General features: G+C 46.0%; 1 protein-coding gene across 1 annotated transcript in view; it reads right to left on the bottom strand.

Annotated features, from left to right (window-relative positions):
• The window catches only part of LOC103227191 (zinc finger protein 783), a 28,349-nt gene extending 3,936 nt beyond the window's left edge, over positions 1-24,413 (bottom strand). The window contains exons 1-5 of the mRNA XM_037990911.2: positions 23,884-24,413; positions 19,596-19,991; positions 19,380-19,506; positions 19,103-19,228; positions 1,877-2,005 (exon numbers count right to left, since the gene is read on the bottom strand). Of these exons, the coding sequence (XP_037846839.2) occupies positions 1,877-2,005; positions 19,103-19,228; positions 19,380-19,506; positions 19,596-19,991; positions 23,884-23,907 (802 nt within the window). The 5' untranslated portion in view covers positions 23,908-24,413. The remainder of the gene's footprint in view (positions 1-1,876; positions 2,006-19,102; positions 19,229-19,379; positions 19,507-19,595; positions 19,992-23,883) is intronic.
• Between the last annotated feature and the right edge of the window lie 1,144 nt (positions 24,414-25,557).

Here is a 25,557-nt window from a genome sequence, read left to right as displayed (position 1 = left end):
TTAGGGGTGGTGAGTGCTGCACCCATGCTCAGCTGCTCATCCACATGACAAATCCGCGCAGAGCGTCCATGACCTGCCTGCCACTACACTCACTGGTGACAGGAGGCGCTAGGACCTGAGATTCTTGCCTGGGTCTGTGTGAGTCCCGCTCAACTCCCAGGTTGGGTGGAGCCAAGGAGCTGCTGGACAGCAGTGACAAGGACAACCAAGGCAGTGGCAGGTGGTCACAGCAAAGTGCTGGAGACCTGAGACCCCAGGTCTCAGCACCCAGCTCTCAGGGGTCCCTAATGTGAGGGAGGAAGGGTCCTGGCACCATACCCTCTCAGGGAAGCGGAGCCTCTGGGCAGAGGGACACAGACTGTTGACATGGGGGCTGGGAGCCCGGCCATGCCAAGACCACATGAATAGCTTTTCCATCATCATCAGACCACATGCCTGAGATCTGATGCCTGGGTTTTCATGCAGTGCCTTTCCAGCCAGGCCAGACCAGACCACAATGGGGAAACACCAGGAAGGAGCCCAGACTGATCTGGGTCCCCACAGTCCCCAGGGAGATAGCAGCTGGAGAGGGAGGGAAGGAACCCTCAGGAGGAAGCCCCTCACCACATCCCACCACCCAACCCCACCCCACTCCCAAAAGGCCACCACGCTCCTGTGGGGCTCTGCTGTGGCCACAGGTGCCTCCGCCCTTCTTCCCCTGGCCCCATGCCTGGCAGGATGTCCCTGGTGGAGGAGGTTGGAGACTCCCCATCTAGACTCTCCTTTCGACTTAATCAAGGATAAAATGCTGGTGCTGGCTGGGGGCTGTGTGAGAAAGACTCGGCAAGGGCCTCTCCCAACACGGGCTGCAGGACACCCACGGCTTGCAGCGTGCATAGCCATCTCCCCAGCAGCCCTGGACATACGCAAGTCCCTGCCAGGGAGAGGAGGCCTAGGGCTGCTGTCCGGAGGGCTTCAGAGGTGAGACAAGAGCTACGAAGGCCACGTCCCCAACACCCCTGCAGGCCAGTGCTAATGACCTGTCCCTCAGCATCTGTCACCCTGATGAGCCTCAAAAGAACAGAGGGTTGGGAGGCTCCGGGACACCGTTCCAGGTCTGCAATGGGGCAAGAACACTGCCTTCCTGCCTAAGAGGGTCCCATCTCTCCAACTCCATGAGCAGAGCCCAGACTTACACGATGCTGGAAAGAGAAACCCAGGGAATGGAGGAAGATCCAGTGGGGAAGATACCCAGAAATCACCGCAGAGAAAGCAACCAGAGACTGAAAGTCGGGCCAGTGGCAGAACCAGGTGGAGGAGCCAGCTCCGCAGAGGAACACTAGACAGAGAACAGAGCTCTGGACTGTTTGCCAAGTGTTCTGCTAAATGGCCTGATACATATTTTTGTGAAAGGACAGGCAGGGACTGCCTTTAAATAAAAGCAGACAAAGAAGTCTGGAAGGATGGCTAAAGCCAGAGTTCCCAGCAGGTCTTCAGAAAGGGCATTTACTGAGAAACACCACGCTGGTGCCGCGCTGGGCACAGGACACACACTGCCCTGTGGATGGGACCCTCGTAAGAACCCTGGGGAGGCACAATACACCCATCTACCCCTCCCCTCACTCTGTTGGACCCGCGTGCCCAGGCCCCCAACACAGGGAGGAACCCACCCGTCTATACGGACTGTTTTCTCATGCTGAAAATGCCAAAACCTACCTTCTTTCAGGCCTGTCTCAGGGGCCCCTTTCCCAGAAAGCCTGTTCAACCCAGCCCAACCAGTCTCCCAGCCATCTCTCCCAGCCCCACGCTTCCAGTGCTTTTGCTCAGCACCGTCGCTTGGTAACCGCGTGCTGCCTCGGGACACTATTCATCCTGCTGCCTCGCTGTCCTCACTCACCTGCTCCTGGCCCGACTGGGGCCACTCTCACCTCTGAGTCCTGCTGCTGCTTGGGGGCCTGCCCTTCTTTCAGCTCCTCCTGGGCAGGGCTGAGTGGGCTGGTGAGGTGCTCTGGATATGGAGGGAGGCCTGGAGAATGCAAACCAGTGACACTGAGCACAACGCGGAGGTCTCCTGCCCAGATGACCAGGGACCCTCTAGGGAAAGGCAGAGTCACTGGGATCCTGGGGCCTCAGCTGCAGCACAGGGCATGACAGTGAGGTGGACCCCACCGAATACCCGGCAGCTAGATTCCAGTCTAAAGCCTCAGGTCCCAGAGAAGGAAACTGCAGCACAGGAATTCAGTAGACAGGAATTCATGGTAATGATCACCAGGCAGGTCATGACAGACTCTGGCATTTTAAGGCAGGAAAGAGAAACACCATGCCTGTCCCAGCAGCCAATGGGGTGGCCACCACCTCCCGCGCTCGGGCCTCCTCCTCCTCCTCCTCCAAGCTGCTCTTACAACATAAGGGACCCAAGGCGGGGCAGAAACACAACTGAAGACATGGCGTTAGGAGCATCAAGGTTTCCCCCTCAGAAGTTTTCTTTCAAAATAACTCCGTCCCTACACCTACTTCTTAGAACCGAGTCCATTCACGTTTAATCAGTGCCCGCCTCCCAGAGTGATCGTAACCAACCCAGCTGTCAGCAAGACTTTCAAATGGTAGAGCCCCAAAATGAGTACGTGTCCTCTCACACAAGAAATGAAACTCTGATTTTTTTTCTCTTTTTTGAGGCAGAGTCTCACTCTGTCGCCCAGGCTGGAGTGCAGTGGCGTGATCTTGGCTCACTGCAAGCTCCACCTCCCGGGTTCAAGCAATTCTCTGCCTCAGCCTCCTGAGTAGCAGGGATTACAGACGCCCGCCACCATGCCCGGCTAATTTTTGTATTTTTTTAGTAGAGACAGGATTCCACCATCTTGGCCAAGCTGGTCTTGAACTCCTGACCTCGTGATCCACCCTCTAGGCCTCCCAAAGTGCTGGGATTACAGGAGTGAGCTACTGCGCCCAGCTGAAGCTCTGATTTTTTAAGCAAAAAAAGATGATGAGAAAAAAACTATGATGAGCAAAAGGCTGACAGTAAGAGCTGACAGAATGCTACCATCAGAGATGAAATCAGCAAATGGCTCACATCGTTTGTCCACTTGACGCTAAGAAGAATTTGAAATTGGATGGGCATCAGATCAGAAGGGAACAGACAACAAACCCAGAATTATGGGAAAAGTGGGAAAATCTCCAAACCTGAGTTTGAATTTACCACGTTGGATCTTCCTAAACTTAAAACTCCAGAGAACAATGGCTTGTCAAGAGATAAAAGAACAACCAAAAGTGTGGTGGCGCATGACTGCAGTCCCTGCTAGTTGGGAGGCTGAGGCAGGACAATGGCTTGAGTCCACGAGTGTGAGGCTGCAGTGAGCCATGACTGTGCCACTTGCATTCCAACCTGGGCTACGGGGCCAGACCCAGTCTCAAATAAATAAATAAATAAATAAATAAATAAATAAATAAATAGTAACCCAAGTGGGGTCCTGTCCACTCTACCTCAACTGAGGTTCTCTTCTAAGAGAAGAGGTAAAACCAGCCAGAAGGTTATCAAAGGGTGAAATACTGGTGAAAAATAATAATCCAGTGGAGTCTGTGCCTGCTAACACTGCTACCAATTCCCCTTTATGTACGGGAGAGTTATAAACCAATGGGTTTTACTGCCCCTAAAAATGTTATTTTCATGACAAGCCTAAAGACAGTTGCTTCATCAGCAGATCCTGAAAATTTCAGTGGATCATCCTCTGAAGTTTGATCTTTGGATCCTTTCTACGACAAAGAGAAACACATCATCCATCCTACTAAACAGCCCCAAGCATCACAAGGTGGTGACTGAGCAAGATGAAGCCTCAAAAAAGAATGAGAAACAGAATGGTCTAAGTGAAAATAATGAATCCTGACTGTTCATGAGCCAATAATAGTTGAAAATAAGGCTGGGCACAGTGGCTCACGCCTGTAATCCCAACACTCTGGGAAGCCAAGGTGGAAGAATTACTTGAGCTCAGGAGCTTGAGACCAGTATAGGCAACATGGTGAAACCCTGCCTCTACAAAACAATACAAAACTTAGCTGGGTGTGGTGGCGTGTGCCTGTAGTTCCAGCTACTCAGGGGGCTGAGGTGGGAGGATCACTTGAGCCCAGGAAGTTGAGTCTGCAGTAAGCTATGACTGCACCACTCCAGACTGAGCGACAGAGCAAGACCGTGCCAAAAAAAAAAATTTAAGAATGATTTTTAAATATTGGAAAGAAGAGCCAGATTCTGCTGCAGTTGGATTTGGGGGACAGCACTGGCAAAGGAGCAGCACCCCCAGGATCGAGCAGCCTACAAGCCAGCGGTGCTCCTAGTTGGGGCAGTCGCAGGCCTCTCCAAAAATGCCACTTCCATCAGTTCCATCAGTTCCATCAGGTGAAGACCCACGCAGCCCTTTGGCCTCCAGTGCCCCCAGATGAATAAAGGGAAGCACAGGTCAAGAAGGCAACCTCATTGGAGATGATTTTGAATGGCAGGACAGGGCCAGGCGCGGTGGCTCACGCCTGCAATCCCAGCACTTTGAGAGGCCAAGGCTGATGGATCACGAGGTCAGGAGATCAAGACCATCCTGGCTAACACAGTCAAACCCTGTCTCTACTAAAAATACAAAAAATTGGCCGGGCAGTGTTGTGGTGGGCGCCTGTAGTCTCAGCTACTAGAGAGGCTGAGGCAGGAAGAATGGCATGAACCCGGGAGATGGAGCTTGCAGTGAGCTGAGATAGCGCCACTGCACTTCAGCCTGGGTGACAAAGCAAGACTCTGTCTCAAAGAAAAAAAACAAAACAAAGAAGAAAGAAAGAACAGCAGGAGAGACAGCAGCACCGTCTCCCAGAAAATGCCATGAGCTCAGCTGTTACAAGTGACGACACACAAGAGTATGCCACTCAGAATAAAAAATAAATAAATAATAAATTTTAAAGTTTATCTGTAAAATGGGAATTTAAAAAAAAAAAAAAAAAAAAAGAGTAGCCCGTGGTGGTGGCAACCAGTGCCCCAAGTAGGCAGGTATCAGCTACAAAGGGATGAAAGAACTGGACTCCCATAAACAGGCCGGGCACGGTGGCTCATGCCTGTAATCCCAGCACTTTGGGAGGCTGAGGTGGGTGGATCACTTGAGGTCAGGAATTCAAGACCAGCCTGACCAACATGGCAAAACCCCGTCTCTACTGAAAATACAAAAAAAATTAGCCAGGCATGGTGGCGTGCACCTGTAATCCCAGCTACTTGGGAGGCTGAGGCAGAAGAATCACTTGAACCCGGGAGGTGGAGGTTGCAGTGAGCCAAGATCGAGCCATTGCACTCCAGCCTGGGCAACAAGAGAGAAACTCCGACTCCAGGAAAAAAAAAAAACAAAAAAAAAAAACTGGACTCACAGAAACAATACATGCCAAAGTTCCCAGGTTTCAGCTTGATAATCTGCAAATCTTTTATTTCTTTTTAAAGTGGACATATTCTGAATACAGGTTTCATTATGGAGGCTAAGAGAACAAATGTTTAGTTTCATATTTTCTCTGTAAGTAAAAGAGCTGATATATTTTGAATATAGAGTGATTTTAAAAAGGGGTGGGGGAAGCTGGGGACAGTGGCTCACGCCTGTAATCCCAGCACTTTGGGAGGCCAAGGCAGGCGGGTCACCTGGGGTCAGGAGTTCAAGACTAGCCTGGTCAACATGATGAAACCCCATCTCTACTAAAAATACAAAAATTAACCGGGCATGGTGGTGCATGCCTGTAATCCCAACTACTCAGGAGACTGAGACAGTAGAATCGCTTGAACCTGTGAGGTGGAGGTTGCAGTGAGCTGAGATTGTGCCACTACACTCCAGCCTAGGCAACAGAGTGAGACTCAGTCTCACACACACACACACACACACACACACACACACACACACACCTCACTCTTTAGGGACTCCTGGCTCAGAACACTACAATGGGGGCTCCCAAACCCAAATCCTGTACTAGGCTAGTATAGCAGCATCCCCTGGGGAGCACGCCTGGGAGTCTCATCAGTAGATTTGGGGTAGGCCTAGGAAATATGCATTTTTTAAAAGATTCCCAGAGCAAGAAACATAAATAATTCACAGAATAAGTAATTTAAATGGCCCTTAAACATATAAAAAATAGGGCCGGGTGCAGTGGTTCATGCCTGTAATTTTGCCACTTTGGGAGGCCAAGGCAGGAGGATTGTTTGAGGTCAGGAGTTTGAGACCAGCCTGGACAACACAGTAAGACCCTGTCTCTACAAAAATTTTAAAACCTGCCAGGCATAGTGGCACATGCCTGTAGTCCTAGCTACTCAGGAGGCTGAGGTGGGAAGACACTTGAGCCTAGGAGTTCAAGGCTGCAGTGAGCCATGATTATATGACTGCACTCCAGACTGGATGACAGAGTAACATCTTGCCTCAAAAAAAAAAAAAAGGGAGGTGGGGGAACAAGATGGTCGAACACAACCCTCCACACAACCCTCCAGCGATTATCTCCCCACAGAAACCCCAAATTCACTACTATTCACACAAGAAAGCACCTTCAAAAAAACCAAAACCCAGATGAGCAGTCACAGTACCTAGCTGTAACATCATATGAAGGAAAGAAGCACTGAAGAGGGTGGGAAAGATAGTCTTGAATTGCTGATACCAACCCTCCTCCGTACCCCCGCAGCAGCCATGCGGCTCCAGAGAGAGAATGTGTGCGCTTGGGGGAAGGAGAGGGCAGTGATTGTAGGACTTTGCATCGGAACTCAGTGCTGCCCTGTCACAGCAGAAAGCAACACCAGGCAGAACCTAGCTGGCACCCACCCACAGAGGGAGCATTTAGAACAGCCCTAGCCACAGACAGGCATGGCGGCTCATGCCTACAATCCCAGCACTTCGGGAGGCTAAGGCAGATGGATCAACTTGAGGTCAGGAGTTTGAGACTGGCCTGGCCAACATGGCGAAACCTCATCTCCACTGAAAGTACAAAAATTAGCCGGGTGCGGTGGCAAGCACCTGTAATCCCAGTTACTAGGGAGACTGAGGCGGGAGAATCACGCAAGCCCGGGAAGCAGAGTTTGCAGTGAGCCAAGATCACGCCACTATACTCCAGCCTGGGCAACAGAGCAAAACTCTGTAACCAAAAAAACAAAAAACAAAAAGTTTACTCAAACATGATAACAGAGAATTTTCCAAACCTAAAGATATATCGATATTCAAGTACAAGAAGGTTAGCAAACACCCAGCAGAGTTAACCAAAACAAGACTACCACAAGGCATTTAGTAATCAGACTCGCAGAGGTCAAGGATATTAAAAAAGGATCCTAAAAGCAGCAAAAGACAAGACACAAATGACATACAATAGAGCTCCAATATGTCTGGCAGCAGACTTTGCAGTGGAAACCTGACAAGTTTTCAAGAGAGTGGCACAACATATTTAAAGTCCTGAAAGGCCAGGCATAGTGGCACATGCCTGTAATCCTAGCACTTTGGAAGGCTGAGGTGGGCGGACTGCCAGAGCTCAGGAGTTTGAGACCAGCTTGGCCAATATGGTGAAACCCCGTCTCTACTAAAAATACAAAAAATTAGGCAGATGTGGTGGCACATGCCAGTAATCACAGCTACTTGGAAGGCTGAGACACGAGAATCACTTGAACCTGGGAGGCAGAGGTTCAATGAGCCAAGATTGTGCCACTTCACTCCAGTCTGGGCACCAGAGGGACTGTCTCCAAGAAACTAAAAATAAAAGTGCTGAAGGCAAAAAGCTTTTATCCTAGAATAATATATCCAGCAAAAATATCCTTCAAACATAAAGGAAAAATAAAGATTTTCTCAGACAAACAAAAGCTGAGAGATTTCATCAACACCAGTCCTGTCCTACAAGAAATGCTAAAGGGAGTACTTCAATCAAAAAGAAAAGGACATTAATAAGGAATAAAAAAAAAAAATCTGAAGGTACAAAACTCACTGGTAATAGCAAGTACACAAACACAGCGTATGATAATACTGTAATTGTACTGTGTAAGCTACTCATATCTTGAGTAGAAAGTCTAAAGATGAACCAATTTTTTTTTTTTTTGAGACAAAGTCTCACTCTTGTTGCCCAAAGAAATGCCTAAAGACACATGTGCACTATGGGATAGAAAAACTACTGTATGCAAATGGAAACCAAAAAAGAGTAGGAGTAACTAGACTTACAGCAGACCAAACAGATTTTCAGACAAAACTATAAAAAGAGACAAAGAAGTTCATTATATAATGCTAACGGGGTAAATTCGGCAAGAGGATATATTAATAGCATAATAAATATATATGCACCCAACTCTGGAGCGCCTAGATGTATAAAGCAAATACTGTTAGAGCTAAAGAGAGAAACAGACCCCAATACAGTAATAACTGGCATCTCTGACACCGCACTTTCAGCACTGGACAGATCATTCAGAAAGAAAACCAACAGAGAAACACTGGACTTAATCTGTACTATAGACTAAAGATATTCACAGAACATTTCATCCAACGGCTGCAGAATACACTTTTTTCTTCTCAGCACATGGATCATTCTCATGGATAGACCATATGTTAGGCCACAAAACAAGTTCTTAAAAATTCAAAAACTTGAAATCATACCAGGTATCTTCTCTGACTACAATGGAATAAAGCTAGAAATCAATAACAAGCGGAACTTTGAAAACTATATAAACACACGGAAATTAAATAATATGTTCCTGAATGGCCAATGGGTCAACAAAGAAATTAAGGAGGATATTAAGAAATTTTTTGAGGCCAGCTGTAATCCCAGCACTTTGGGAGGGCAAGGTGGGGAAACCATTTGCATCCAGGAGTTTGAGATTACCCTAGGCAACATAGCAAGAATGCATCTCTACAAAAAATCCAAAATTAGCGAGATATGGTGGCACACACCCTTAGTCCCAGTTATTTGGGAGGCTAAGGACTGCTTGAGCCTAGGAGGACCAGGCAGCAGTAAGCTGTGATCACACCACTGCACTCAGCCTGGGCAACAGAGCAAGACCTTGTCTGAAAACAAAACAAAAAAAAAGAGGAAGAAAGAAAGAAATTTTTTGAAAGAAATGAAAATAGAAACACGACATATCAAATTAACCTACGGTACTTGTGAGATACAGCAAAGCAATACTAAGACATAAGTTTACAGCAATAAGTGCCTCTATTAAAAAAGTAGAAAAACTTCAAATAAACAACGTAATCATGCATGCTAGAAAACCAGAAAAGTAAGAGCAAACCAAACTCCAAATTAGTGTAAAAACAATAAAGATCAGAACATAAATAAATAAAATTGAAACAAAAAACAATACAAAAGATCAATGAAATGAAAAGTTGGTTTTCTGAAAAGATAAAATCGACAAATCTTTAGCCAGACTAAGATAAAGAGGACCCAAATAAATCAGAGATAAAAAAGAGATATTACAAGTAATACTGCAGAAAATCAAAGGATCATGAGACTATTATGAACAACTATATGCCAATAAATTGAAAAATCTAGAAGAAATGGGTAAATTTCTAGACATATACAATCTACCAAGATTCAACCATGAAGAAATCCAAAACCTCAACAGACCAATAACAAGTAATGAGATCAAAGTTGCAATAAAAAGTCTCACAGCAAAGAAAAGCCAGGGACGTAACGAATTCACTGCTGAATTTTACCAAACATTTAAAGAGGAATTCACACCAATGCTATTCAAACTATTCTGAAAAATAAAGGAGGAGGGAATACCTCCAAACTCATTCTATGAGGCCAGTATTACCCTAACACCAAAACCAAACAAAGACACATCTAAAAAAGAAAGCTACAGGCCAATATCTTGATGAACACTGATGCAAAAATCCTCAACAAAATACTAGCACACCAATTCAACACCACATTAAAAAGATCTTTCATCATGACCAAGTGGGATTTATCCCAGGCAGGGATGGAAGAATCATTCAACCTCTGCAAATCAATGAATGTGATACATCTTATCAACAGAACGAAGGACAAAAACCACAGGATTTCAATTGATACCATAAAAGCATTTGATAAAATTCAACATACTTTCATGATTTTAAAAAATCCAAATAAATGGGTACAGAAGGAATATACTTCAACACCATAAAAGCCATATACAACAGATGCACAGCCAGTTTCCCCTGATACTGAACAGGGGAAAAATTGAAAGCCTTTCCTCTAAGATCGGGAACAAGATAAGGATGAACAAGATAAGGATGCACTTTCACCACTGTTATTCAACATAATCCTGGAAGTCCTAGCTAGAGCAGACAAGAGAAAGAAATAAAGAGCACCCACATTAGAAAGGAAGAAGTTAAATTATCCTTGTTTGCAGATTATATGATCTTATATTTAGAAAAACCTAAAGACTCCACCAAAAAAAACCTATTAGAACTGATAAATTCAGCAAAGTTGCAGCATACGGAATCAACATACAAAATCAGTAGCCTTTTTATATGCCAACAGTGAACAATCTGAAAAAGAAATCCAGAAAATAATCCCGTTTACAATAGCTATACATAAAATAAAATACCTAGGAAAAAACTTAACAAAAGAAGTAAAAGATGTCTAGAACGAAAATTATGAAACATTAATGCAAGAAATTGAAGAGGACTGGAAAGATATTCCATGTTCAGAATTAGTTATAATGCCCACACTACACAAAGCAATCTACAGACTCAATGCAATTCCTATCAAAATATCAAGGACATTCTTCACAGAAATAGAAAAAATAATCCTAAAGTATATATAGAACCCTGAAAAACCTGAAATAGCCAAAGCCATCCTAAGCAAAAAGAACAAAACTGGAGGAATCTATTACCTGATTTCAAATTAAACTACAGATCTATAGTAACCAAAACAGCATGGTAATGGCATAAAAACAAATAGACCAAAAGAACGGAATAGGGAACCCAGAAATAAACCCACACATCTACAGCGAACTCATTTTTGATAAAGGTGTCAAGAACATATATTAGGCCAGGCGTGGTGGCTCATGCCTGTAATCCCAACACTTTGGGAGGCTGAGGCTGGCGGATTACCTGAGGTCAGGAGTTCAAAACCAGCCTGACCAATATGGTGAAACCCCGTCTCTACTAAAAATACAAAAATTAGCCGGGAGTGGTGGCAGGCGCCTGTAGTCCCGGCTACTCAGGAGGCTGAGACAGGAGAACTGCTTGAACCCGTGAGGCAGAGGTTGCAGTGAGCCAAGATTGTGCCACCGCACTCCAGTCTGGGTGACAGAGTGAGACTCCGTCACAAAAAAGAAAAAAAAAGAAAATATATTGGAACAAGGACAGTCATTTTCATAAATTGTGCCAGGAAAACTGAATATCCATATGCAGAAAAATAAAACTAAACTCCTATCTCTCATCATATAAAAAAATCAAATCAAATAGATTAAAAACTTAAATATAAGACCTCAAACTATCAAACTACTACAAGAAAACACTGGGGAAACTCTCCAGGATATTGGTCTGGGCAAAGATTTGAGTAATACCCTAAAGCACAGACAACCAAAGCAAAAGATGAACAAATGGGATCACATCAAGTTAAAAACCTTCTGCACAGCAAAGGAATCAATCAACAAAGTGAAAAGACACCCCACAGAATGGGAAAAAATATTCGCAAATTATCCATCTGACAAGGGATTCATAACCAGAATATCTAAGGGGCTCAAACAAATCTATAGGAAAAAATCCAATTACCCAATTAAAAAACAATCTGATTAAAAATGGGCAAAAGATCTGAATAGATACTCCTCAAAAGACGGCATCCAGGTTGGGCATGGTGGCTCATGCCTGAAATCTCAGTGCTTTGGGAGGCTGTGGCAGGAAGATTGCTCGAGTCCAGGAGTTCAAGACCAGCCTGGGCAACACGGCAAAACTCCATCTCTACAAGAAATACAAAAATTAGCTGGGCGTGGTGACACATGCCTCTAGTCCCAGCTACTTGGGAGGATGAGGTGGGAGAATGGCTTGAACCCAGGAGATTGGGCTGCAGTGAGCTCTGATTGTGCCACTGCACTCCTGTCATATCTGGGCAACAGAGTGAGACCCTGTCTCAAAAAAAAAAAAAAAATGGCTGGGCATGGTGGCTCATGCCTGTAATCCCAGGACTTTGGGAGGCCAAGGCAGGCGGATCATGAGGTCAGGAGATGGAGACCATCCTGGCTAACATGGTGAAACCCCATCTCTACTAAAAATATAAAAAATTAGCCAGGCGTGGTGGCGGGCACCTGTAGTCCCAGCTACTCGGGAGGCTGAGGCAGGAGAATGGCGTGAACTCGGGAGACGGAGTTTGCAGTGAGCCAAGATGCGCCACCGCACTCCAGCCTGGGTGACAGAGTGAGAATCCGTCTCAAAAAAAAAAAAAAAAATGTACAAATGGCAAACAGATATATGAAAAGGTGCTCAACATAATCAATCATCAGAGAAATGCAAATCAAAACAACAATGACTTATCATCTCATCCCAGTTAAGACAGGCAATAACACACACTGGCAAAGATGTGAAGAAAAGGGAACCCACAAACACTGTTGGTGGGAATGTAAATTAGTGCAACCACTACGGAGAACAGTATAGAGGTGCCCCAAAAAAACTAAAAGCAGAACTACCACATGACCCAGCAACCCCACTGCTAAGTATATACCCAAAAGAAAGGAAATCAGTGTTATCTATCTGCACTCCCATGTTTATTGCAGCATTATTCACAATCGTCAAGATTTGGAAGCAACCTAAGTGCCCATCACCAGACAAATGGACAGAGAAAATGTGGTACATATACACAGCAGAGTAATATTCAGCTATAAAAAAGATGAAGATCCTGTCATTTGCAACAACATGGGTGGAACTGGAGGACATTATGTTACGTGAAATAAGCCAGGCACAGAAAGACAAACTTTGTATGTTCTCATTCATTTTGGGAGCCAAAAAGTAAAACAGTTGAACTCATGGAGACAGAGAAGTTGAACGATGGTTACCTAAGGCTGGGAAGGGTTGGGGGAAGGTGCAAAGGGGGAAGTAGAGATGGTTAACGGGTAAAAAATATAGTTAAATAGAATGAATAAGATCTAGTATGTGATAGCATAACAGGGTGACTACAGTCAACAATAATTTAATCGTATATTTTATAACAACTAAAAGAGTATAATTGGAATGTTTATAACACAAAGAAATAAGAAACGCTTGAGATAATGAATATCCCATTTACCCTGATGTCATTATTACACATTGTATGCCTGTATCAAAATATCTCATGTACGCCATAAATATGCACACCTACTATGTACCATAAAAATTAGAAATTAAAATAGAAAGAATTCTAAAGGAAAAAAAACTCATCCACACTCAGTAAGAGAGGTGCCATTAAAACTACACTGTCATACTTGTTACTATTACACTGAAAAGAATCCTACAAGTTTGTCCACATCCTCTGTTGGCAAGAGAACCTTTTTGACAACACAGATGGGAATGCACATGATTCCTCTGTCCAGGGGAATCTGGAAATAAATTCTCCCCAAATAACATATTTATTTACCTTTTGACCCAGCAATCCAACCTCCAGGATTACATCTCAAAGATACATTGGGTCCAGGCACAGCGGCTCATATGTAATCTCAACACTTTGGGAGGCTGAGGAAGGTGGATCACTCGAGGTCAGGAGTTAGAGACTAGCCTGGCCAACATGATGAAACCCCATCTCTGCTAATACAAAAATTAGCCAGGCGTGGTGGCGCACACCTGTGGTCCCAGTCAGTCCAGAGGCTGAGGCTCGAGAATCATTTGAACCCAGGAGTCAGGGATTACAGTGAGACGAGATCGTGCCACTGCACTGCAGCCTGGGCAACACAGTGAGTGAGACTCCTTCTCACAAAAAACAAATTTTAAAAAAAGATACCTTGGCAAAAATATGAACTGATTTATGCACAAAGTACTCCCTGCAGCATTATTTATGTCAGCAATATGCTGGAAATACCCTAAATGTCCAAGGTGTAGACTGTGAAATAAACTATCACACCACAGAACATTCCGAATCCACAGAACTGAGCAAGACCTGTACATCATCGCATGAGGTGGTCTCCACAACATACTGAATAAGACAGGGGTGGGAATACAAATACATCTGTGTTACTGATGTTTCCAAAAGAAACATGGTAGTATAAATAAGAAACGAATAAAGATGATTATCTATAGGGAGAGGGCACAAGGATGGAAATGAGATTTCCTTGAATGTACCATGTTAAATCATTTTGACTTTGCAAACATAAAATATCTTACATATTCAAAAAATTAAGTTACATCAAAAAACAAAAAGAATAATCTATAAAAAAAATCTAAAAATAAACGAATGCAACTGTATACCAAGTTGGTGGCATAAGTACATAGAGAAAATATTTCAAGTGACTTTAAAAGGTATTATTTTGCCCATAAGTCCTGCACAGAATGTATACAGAGGACAAAAAGAGCTGCAAAAATATCTTGTATTTCAATGAAGTCTAATTGTTAGTAGTATTATTGCTTCACTGTTTTGAAATTCTAAGATAAATTACAGGATAATGAAGTGCTAGGATTGGATATAAGATCATTGAAGAAATTACGCAAATTTAGTTGAGAATTTAAGACTTCCACGTAAAAGGAAAGTGATAAACAACATAAAATCAAAGAACCAGGCCAGGCGCCCATGGCTCACACCTGTAATCCCAGCACTTTGAAAGGCCAAGGCATGGTGGCATGTGCCTGTAGTCCCAGCTACTCGGGAAGCTGAGATGGGAGGATCACTTGAGCCCAGGAGGTCAAAGCTGCAGTGAGCTGAGATCATGACACTGTACTCCAGCCTAGGCAACAGAGTGAGATCCTGTCTCTAAATAAATAAATAAATAAATAAATAAATGGGGGGGCACGGGGGGAATTTATCAACTGATAAAGGAATAAACAATATGTGGCATATCTTTACAATGGAGTGTCACTCAGCCACAAAAAGGAATGAAGTACTCATACATACTACAATCAATGTGGATGAACCTTCAAAACATTATGCTCAATGAAAGAAGGCAGGCACAAATGCCACATAATATGTGATTCCATTTTTTTTTTTGAGACGGAGTCTCGCTCTGTTGCCCAGGCTGGAGTGCAGTGGTGCAATCTTGGCTCACTGCAACCTCCACCTCCCGGGTTCAAGCAATTCTCCTGCCTCAGCCTCCTGAGTAGCTGGGATTACAGTTGCACACCACCACACCCAGCTAATTTTTTGTATTTTTAGTAGAAACGGGGTTTCACCATGTTGACCAGAACGGTCTTGATCTCCTGACCTCATGATCCGCCCACCTCAGGCTCCCAAAGTGCTGGGATTACAGGCGTGCGCCACTGCGCCCGGCTGTATGATTCCATTTATATGGAGTTTCCAGATGGATAAATGCATAGACACAGAAAGCAGATCAGAGGCTGCCTGGGGCAGGGGAACAGGTGGGCAGAGGAACAGGCAGTGACTACTAATGGGTATGGGGTTTCTTTTTGATGGAACAAGAAAGGTCTAAAATTGGACTGTGGTGATAGCTGCACAACTTTGTGAATATACTAAAAAACACTCAACTATAGGACGTCCTAGCCAGAGCAATAAGGCAAGAGAAACAAACAGCATCCAAATAGGAAAAGAAGTTAAACTATCTGTCTTTGCTGACAATGATTCTGTACCTAGAAAACCTTTAAAACTCTGCCAAAAGGCTACTGGAACTGATCAACAATTTTAGTAAGGTTTCAGGATACAAAATTAGTGTACAAAAATCAGTAGCATTCCTACACAAGAATAACATCAGCCTGAGAGTGTATAATCAAGAATACAGTTCCATTTACAATAGCTACCAAAAAAAAGAAAGAAATACCCAGGAATACAGCTAACCACGCAGAGATGAAAGACTCTACAAGGAAAACTATGAAATACTGTTTAAAGAAATCAGAGATGACACAGATACATTTAAAAACATCCCATGCTCATGGATGGAAAGAATCAATATTGTTAAAATGGCCATACTGCCCAAAGCAATTTACAGACTCAACGCTATTCTTTTCAAACTACTCATATCATTCTTTACAGAGTAAGAAAAAACAATTCTAAAATTCATATGAAACCAAAAAAGAGCCAGAATAGCCAAAGCAATCCTAAACAAAAAGAACAAAGTCAAAGGTGTCACACTACCCAATTTCTTTTTTTGTGTGTGTGTGTTTCTATCCTTTTTTTTTTTTTTTTTAATTTATTTATTATTATTAAACTTCAAGTTGTAGGGTACATGTGCACAATGTGCAGGTTTGCTACATATGTATATATACTTGTGCCATGTTGGTGTGCTGCACCCATCAACTCGTCATTTACATCAGGTATAACTCCCAATGCAATCCCTCCCCCCTCCCCCCTCCCCATGATAGGCCCTGGTGTGTGATGTTCCCCACTACCCAATTTCAAACTATACTAGAAGGCTGTAGTAACCAAAACAGCATGGTACTGGTACAAAAGCAGACATGTAGACCAATGGAATAGAATAGGAAACTCAGAAATAAAGTCACACACTTACAATAATCTGATCTTGGACAAGGCTGACCAAAAAAAAAAGCAATGGTGAAAAGACTCCCTATTCAATAAATGTTGCTGGGGTACCTAGCTAGACATGTGCAGAAGAATGAAGCTAGACCCCTACCTTTCACCATATACAAAAAGCAACTCAAGATGGATTAAAGATTTAAATGTAAGACCTCAAATTATAAAAATTCTAGAATAAAACCTAGGAAATACCCTCCTCGATATTGCCCTTAGCAAAGAATTTTTGGCTAAGTCCTCAAAAGCAACTGCGACAAAAACAAAAATTGACAAGTGGGACCTAATTAAACTAAAGAGCTTCTACACAGCAAAAGAAACTACCAACAGAGTAAACCGAAACCTACAGAATGGGAGAAAATATCTGCAAACTATGCGTCTGACAAAGGTCTAACATCTAGCATCTATAAGGAACTTAAACCAACAAGCAAAAAATGAGCAAAGGACATGAACAGACATTTCTTAAAAAAAGACATGCAAGCGGCCAACAAACATGAAAAAATGCTCACCATCACTAATCATCAGAGAAACGCAAATCAAAACCATAATGAGTACCATTTCACACCAGTCAAAATGACCATTATTAAAAACTCAAAAACAATCAGATGCTGGCGAGGCTGCAGAGAAAAGGGAATGCCTATACACGGCTGATGGGAATGTAAGTTAGTCCAGCCACTGTTTCCACAGTTTGAAGATTTCTCAAGGGACTTAAAACAGAGCTACCATCTGACCCAGCAATCCTGTTACTGGGTATATACCCAAAGGAAAATAGATCATTATCCCAAAAATATACATGCACACATATGTTCATCACAATGTTATTCACAGTAGCAAAGACATGGAATCAACCTGGGTGTCCATCAGTGGTGGGTTGAATAAAGAAAATGTGGTATATATACACCATGGAATACCACATAGCCATAAAAAAGAATGAAATCATGTGCTTTGCAGCAACATGAAGCTGAAGGCCATAATCCTAAGTGAACTAATGGAAGAACAGAAAACCAAATATTGCATGTTCTCACTTATAACTGGGACCTAAACAATGAGCATACATTGACATAAACCTGGGAAAAACACACGCTGTGGACTACTAGAGGGGGAAGGGAAAGAGGGGAGCATGGATTGAAAAACTTGGGTACTATGCTCACTACCTGGGCACAATATACCCAGGTAACAAACCCGCACGTGTACACCTATATCCAAAGTAAAAGTTGAAATTTTTTTAAGAAGTACTCAATTGCACACTTTAATAGGTAAATTATATAGTATATGAATTATATCTCAATAAAGCTGTTGAAAAAGACTGGGGGGTCTTCATAAGTTTGTTTTTATAGACTTCAGAGACACAAACCAAATGTAAAATGTGGACTTGGGTGTATTACAATTAGGATCCAAAGACCTATGGAAAACATTTTTGAGACAACTGGGGAAAACAAAACAAAGGCTAGGTATTAGACGGTATTAGATGATATTCTGATATTCTGTGGGTGTGACCATGGTATTGTGGTTACGTTCAGGAAAAGGGAAAAAACAGATGAAGCGAGTGTGGCAAACCCAGCGGAGTGCTGAGTCTGGGTGACGATCATTTGGAGATTCACTGTGCTATTCTACTTTATTAAAATTTAATTTAAAAAAAAGCCCCCCAGAGGATTGGGATGTGCAGTCCCCTTTGGAACCACTGTCCTATACACCAGCTACAAGGACAGGGCATGCCTGGCCCTCCTACCGAGGGCCATGTACACAAATGGAAGCCAGCACATGACAGGCCCTCCTGCCGCAGGCTGGGGCTGTGGGACCGCGACAGGGGCACAAGCAATAGCAGGGACATGGACAGGCCTGAAGACGCCAGGAGGCAGCAGTGCTGCTGGTGGAGGTATTACTAAGTCCCCACTATATATATATACACACACACACACACACATACACATACACACACACATATATTTTGAGACAAAATCTCGCTCTGTCGCCCAGGCTGGAGTGCAGTGGCGCAATCTCGGCTCACTGCAAGCTCCGCCTCCTGGGTTTACGCCATTCTCCTGCCTCAGCCTCCCGAGTAGCTGGGACTACAGGCGCCCACCACCACGCCCGGCTAATTTTTTGTATTTTTAGTAGAGACAGGGTTTCACCATGTTAACCAGGATGGTCTCAATCTCCTGACCTCATGATCCACCCGCCTCAGCCTCCCAAAGTGCTGGGATTACAGGCGTGAGCCACCGCGCCCGGCCAGTCCCCACTATTACAAAGTGATCAGCATGTACATGCTTAATATTTGTCACTCAGTCATCACAGCCACGTAAGGTGAGTATGATGGCCCACATTGGACAGATACAGAAACCCTATGGCTCTAAGTCTGCCACCCACTCCTGTCCAGGGTGGCCTTGTACAGAGTGATCCCACTTTGGGTTAATGGCCTATGCTCCCTTTCTGGCCTCCCTGATTGTCTGGGAAGCCCAAGAGGGTGGGCGATGGTGCAGCTAGCCCCTGGCACTCCCCCCACGCCACCACATCTTGCTCTTTTACTTACCAGTGCCCGACATCCTTAGATGCCCCACCTCTACTTCATTCTGCTTCTCCTGGCCCCACCTGTCAAGACAAGGTTCCTCTCCCCTCTCTATCCGGGTGAGGATGTCCGGTTTGGAGATGGCATAATCTGTGCACAGAACAAGAAATGGGGAAGAGCTGGACCCGAGATGCCCACAAAGATGCAGAGGTGCCCAAAGTACCAAAAGCCAAAACAAAGAAACAGACTGTCCACAGACAACCTGTGGACAGATGCCCAGATCCTCCCTCCGTGGCCTTACCCAGGGAGACCAGGGTCTCGTAGTTGCCCCTCATCACGTGCTTGTAGAGCTCCTTCTGCCAGTCCTCCAGCTTGCCCCACTCCAGCTCAGAGAAATACACGGCCACATCATCGAAGGTCACGGGCACCTGGAACCACAAGTGTTGCACTCACTCACCCACACACTCACAGGCTCGGCCCCTCAAGCTCTCCCACCCGCAGGGTGTCCCGCCGCTACCTTGGGGGACTCCCCCTTGCTGCCCGGGGGCAGCCGCAAGATCCAGAAGTTCCTATTGCGCAGCAGGTTCTCCACATTCTCCAGCCGCCTCTGCAGCAGCCCGTACTCCTGCAGCAGGGACCCCAGCACCGCCCACTTGCCCTCCAGCTGGTTCCCGAACTCCACAGCTGTCTTCTCACAATCGGCCAGCTTCTTCTCGGCTGTCCCCGTGCGCCCCTCCAGAGTCAGCAAGCGGGCCAGGCAGGAATCCACCTTCTTCTCCAAGGCCTGAATGGCAGCCACCACCGTCCACAGTGTGATTTCCGTGGAGTAGAGGTACGAGTTCTTCTCAGCAGCTGGCTGGGGCAAGGGTGTGGAAGGACTCTGGTCCTCTGTGTGCTTGTCTGTCTTGGGGGTCTGCTCACAAGAAGAGAAAAGAGAGGTATTGTGAGAACTATACAATCAAACCTTCCATCTCAAAAACACACCTCAGAAATGACACCTGCAATGGTAAAGCCCCATCTGGGATCCTGAGTTAGCAGCACCCTGGGGGGAGATGGAGAGGCTAGGGTGTCAGTTAGGAATCCAGCCTAACTGATACAAGAGACAGTGGCTGGACCAACGTGTCAGCAAGTGGGAAAGTGGAAGAAAAACAGCCCCCGCCCATCCTATACACTAGCTATGGGGACAGGGCATGCCCCATAGGCTTGAGCAAACCATGCAGTCTCAAACCAGTGACTCCCCTTCCTCAAACCAGTGACTCCCCTTCTTGGGTCTGTCTCCTCTTCTAAAAATGAAGAGACAAGGCTTTGTGGCACAGAGACATGACTCTCCAGTGGACAGCCCAGGTGCAACTCAGCTCTGCCACTCACAAGCTGGCCAACTGTGGGCAAGGTGTTTCCAACAGCTTCCAACTTCCCTTCCCCATCTAGAAAATGGAGATAATAATAGTACCTATACAATAAGACTGAGGGAATTAAGAAAAATCTGTGTACAAAGCACTTAGTACAATGTGTAGCACAGCACAAATAATAAACATGAGCCCCATGTCACAGGGCTAAGAAGATGATGATTGCTATGGAACAAATGTTTGTGTCTCCCTCAAAATCCATTTGCTGAAGCAGTAATCCCCAATATGCTGGTATTTGGAGGTGGAGCCTCTGGGAGGCAATTAGGCCATGAAGGCAGAGCCCTCATATGTAGGATTCGTGCCCTTGTAAGAAGAAACACAAGGGACACGATCTTGCTGTATGTCATGTGAGGATACAATGAGAAGGCAGCCGTCTGCAAACCAGGAAAAGAGACCTGCCGGGAACCAAGTAAGGCAGCCTGAGCAGACTGAGACAATGACGGTGATTATGGTGATGGTTCTGGCTCAGGGATATGGTACAAATAGTTCATATGGCCTTTTTTTACCTCCACCTCTTTTATTCCGTTGTCCTTCAGTGCCTTGGAAAAAGCTTCTCAAGTGCCTCAACTTACCCTGATATCTGATTCACAAGCCATCATCGTGCATGTGCAATGGGCACAGTCCTGGTTGGTGCTGCTAAAAGCCTCGTTGGAGAGACAAATCGACATCTCACCCCTCAATTTCATTCATCCTTCATGGTTAAATCACCACGGGGTATTAACTTCCAAAATTACCTCAAATCCATCCATGTTTCTCCTTCACCACTGCCAGTGTCTAGTCCAAGTCCCCATCACCTTGCTTGGCCTCGGCCACTGCGGTCCTGCCTACCTGATTTCCCCACTTCCAGCCTTCTCCCCTACTTCCAGCCTTCTCCACGACAATACACTTTCCACAGAGTAACCGGTAATCTTTTTTTTTTTTTTTTTTGAGACAGAGTCTTGCTCTGTCACCCAGGCTAGAGTGCAGTGGCGCAATCTCAGCTCACTGCAACCTCCACCTCCCGAGTTCAAGCGATTCTCCTGACTCAGCCTCCCGAGTAGCTGGGACTACAGACACCTGCCACCACACCCGGCTGGTTTTTATATTTTCAGTAGAGACGGGCTTTCACCATATTGGCTAGGCTGGTCTCAAACTCCTGACCTTGTGATCCGCCTTTCTCAGCCTCCCAAAGGGCTGGGATTACAGGCATGAGCCACTGCTCCCGGCCTGGTAATCTTTTAAAAACACAAAGAGATCATTGCAGTCCCCTGCTTAAAACTCTTCAGTAGCTTCCCAGTGTACCTGGCGTAAGATCTAGACTTCTTCATGGCCCAGCCGACCTCTCTTGACCTTGAGCCATCCAGTTCCTGCCGCGCTCCAGTCATGCTGGCCTCCTGTGGATTGCGAGGACCCACCTGGCCCTCCTCCACCTTCATGTCAGCTCTCAATATGCATCCTCTGTATGCCTGAGTCCCTCTGGTCTTTAAGAGTCTTGCTTAGACAACGCATCCTAGAGACTTTCACTGTTCCCTCCTTCTTAGCACTAATAATCTATAATTGCTTCATTCATTCAACAATTACTGAACACCTATCATAGTAAACATACAATGAAGATGAAAAAAAAAAAACAACTGATGGGGTTCTTCCTTCTCCAGGAGAACAATTCTGTATAGGAATACTTACAAATAACAACAGTGTGATAGGATGGGCTAACAAGAGTCCAGGGCAAATCTGTCCCTTTTGGGAAGTTTCTTGGGATCTCAAGTGCTGCAAGAAGGCACTGGGAAAGGAGCAGGTGGACAGGAGTGAGCTGAAAGGTAGTAAAGCTGTGAGCTTCAGGCTAGGGGGAGTGGATGATGTCACCTCCTAGGACCCCCTCTTCCCAGGCAACAGGACTATAAACCTGCAGAATCCCCAGCGTTTCTTCTCTCCCTTGCACTCAGGGAACCCAAAAAGAAGCTCACCACACTCACTAAGAGGAGGGAGAGGAAGTTCTACTTTAATAAAAGTATCCAGAAAAATCAAGGTTTCAAAACCTTCACTGAGGTGTATTAATAACAGTAGGTATCATCTACTGAGCTCTTTACAAGCATTTTCCAGTATGTCAAAAATGGCCAAAGGATTATAATCTCCCAATTGGACAAACTGCACAATATCAAACCAATATTCTAAAATCTGTTAAACTGGCCTAGTTTATATAGATGAAGATGCAGAAAAAAACTGATGTGATTTTTCCTTCTCCAGGAGAAAATTCTGTATAGGAATACTTATATATACAGTTTATTCTTATGAACAAACTTATTCATATAGATATATATCTAGATAGACAGATAGACAGATAGATAGATATAAACGAGACAGGCACCTGCGCCTGTAATCCCAGCTACTTGGGATTGGGAGGCTGAGGTAGGAGAATCGCTTGAACTCGGGAGGCAGAGGTAGAGGTTGCAGTGAGATGAGATCCCACCACTGCACTCCAGCTTGGCTGAGAGACCCTGTCTAAAAAATATATATATATATATAACATTTTTTAATTTTAAAAATTTTAAATTGCCGGGTGCAGTGGCTCGCATCTGTAATGCCAGCACTTTGGGAGGCCGGGGCAGGCAGATCACGAGGTCTGGGGTTCAAGACCAGCCTGGCCGACATAGTGAAACTCCGTCTCTACCAAAAATAGAAAAATTAGCCAGGCGTGGTAGCAGGCGCCTGTAGTCCCAGCTACACGGAGAGTCCCAGTTCAAGGAGAATGCCTTGAACCTGGGAGGCGGAGCTTGCAGTGAGCCGAGATCGTGCCACTGCACTCCAGCATGCACAACAGAGCGAGACTCCCTCTAAAAAACAAATTTAAATAAAATCTGCTACACTGATTTTTTTTTTTTTAATCTACAATCTCTCTTGTAAACGACACTTAAATATTTCTCTTTGGCAAAAGTAGACTATGAGGCGTTTTAAAGTGTCTAATTCCAAAGTCCCTGCCCCGGCGTGAGGCTCCCGCCTCTAACAGATGCGTGACCCTGGGCCAGTCCCTTCCCATCTCAGCCTCCGCGACTGTCCCGTGGGGCCTGCTGCCCCTGCCCGCCCAGCCTGCTGTGGGGGCGCCGCGGGGCCTCAAAGGGAACAATGCTTCCAAGGCGCGGCCTCCTAGTCGCCTAGCGTGACTCTGAGGCCCGGGCTGGCAGAGGCCGCAGAAGGGCCGGATCGTCCGTCGCTGACGTCGGGGCCCCACCCGCCGGGCCTGGAGTTTGGGCCGCCCGGTCAATGCCTTCGACGCGGGCCGGGCGATGGGCCGGGGGCGGCGAGCGCGGAGGCTGCGCGCAGGGCCCTCTCGCCTGGCGGCCCCGCGCGGCCAGAGTCCCTCGCGCGGGCTCACGCAGCGGCGGCCTGGGCCTTCCCGGCGTCCGCGGGGCCCAGGGCGCTTACCCGGGCAGGCGCTGCTTCGGCCATGGCTACCCGCGTCCCTCGCTGGGTTGCAGTCCCTGGACCCGGCCTGTCGGGCCCGGGGCGGCGCGGCGGCGACAGCGAAGGCGGAGCGGGACCCGCCTAGCCTGGGAGCTACTGCCGGGGGGCCGCGAACTGCGTCCCGAGCCACGTGCCCCGCCGTCCCTTTTAAAAAGAGCTGCGCTCGGCGGCCGAGCCTGAGGGCGTGCACAGCGCCCCCTGCAGCCCGTAGGACCGCACGCCCGCGGCCACCGCGCCGCGCCCACCCGAGGCCTTCAGCGCCCGCGGCGTCCGGGACCCAGGCGCGGCCGCCCACCCTCACCCGGGGCGCGGGAGTCGACGCCGGGGCGGGCGTCCCACGGTCTCCATCCGGGCTCTATCAGGCATAAGCCACTCCCGGGCCAGTGCGGCACCCAACCCCTCTCTGCGTCCCACGCGGGAGCCGGGAGGGCTGGGGGAAGGAGCGGCGCTGGAAAGTGCGAAACCTCGCGAGGGAAAGCTACGTGGGGAACCGGGGCGTCCCTCGCCGGGGCTCCAGTCCGGACCGAGACTCTGTTGCAGCGCCTCCCACGCACCACAGAACTGAGTTGGGGAAAGTAAAAAGGATACGTGTGTACCCAGGGAGAAACCAAGGAAACTTAGATGAACGTTTTTAAACTCTTTTAGGTTTTACAGAACAAAGGTGAAGATTGTAGGATTTTTTTTTCTCTCCTAAGCCTGCCCTCCCCTCCTGGGGACGCTGGGGTCTCTTCCTCCTCCCGGGGCCCACCCAGGGAAAGTCCTCAGTCACCCACTAGGATCCTTCTGTAGCTTTGGACCAGGCTGCAGATCACAGCAAGTGTGAATCAGTCCACCCCTCATTTAGGCCCTGAGGCATCTTGAATAAACCGCAGGACCCGTTTTCCTCGGCCTGTGCTGAGGCACATTGAACTAAATGTGCTGTATGCAGTTGAAGCTTTGTTTTGTCTTTTCCGCATTTCCCATTCATCTCACAGTATTTGTCCAACAAGCTGGCAAACTCTTCCCGCTAGAAATCTGCAGTTTTGTTTCTTTCTGTGTTTGGTTTTGTTTGGGGTTTTTTGGTTTTGGTTTTGGTTTTAGTTTTTTCTTTTTTTGCGGGGATGATAAATTATTTTCACCAATATTTGAGCCAAGCAAAAGCGTGGTCAACTATCAGAAAAAAACACAATCTGATACCCTAAGGTGCACCCCTAGAGTTTGCGGAAAGGTTAGGACGTGTTACTTTAAGGTAACAAGTCAAATCAATATTTGGCATTATTCATTTTGGAAATGCTTGTTGAACTATCCCAACCTAAGACACAAACTGCAAATATGCACTGAAGACATTAAGAGCATCCCTAGGATCTTATCAGGGATCAGTACAATCCATTAAGGATTATAAAATACCAGTAAGTGGTGACGTTATAGAGTAACAGTTAAGGCCCAATGCAAACAGAAAGGGTCAGGAAAATGGGCCAGGAGCCGTGGCTCACGCCTGTAATCCCAGCAGTCTGGGAGGCTGAGGCGATGGATCACCTGAGGTCAGGAGTTTGAGACCGGCCTGGCCAACATGATGAAACCCCATCTCTACTAAAACTACAAAAAATTAACTGGGTGTGGTGGTGAGCTACTCTGGAAGCTGAGGCAGGATCATCG

Source organism: Chlorocebus sabaeus, chromosome 21, assembly GCF_047675955.1.
Source record: "Chlorocebus sabaeus isolate Y175 chromosome 21, mChlSab1.0.hap1, whole genome shotgun sequence".
NCBI classification, from domain to species: Eukaryota; Metazoa; Chordata; class Mammalia; order Primates; family Cercopithecidae; genus Chlorocebus; species Chlorocebus sabaeus.
Note: the sequence above shows the minus strand (reverse complement) of the source record. Positions and strands in the feature narration are given on the sequence as shown.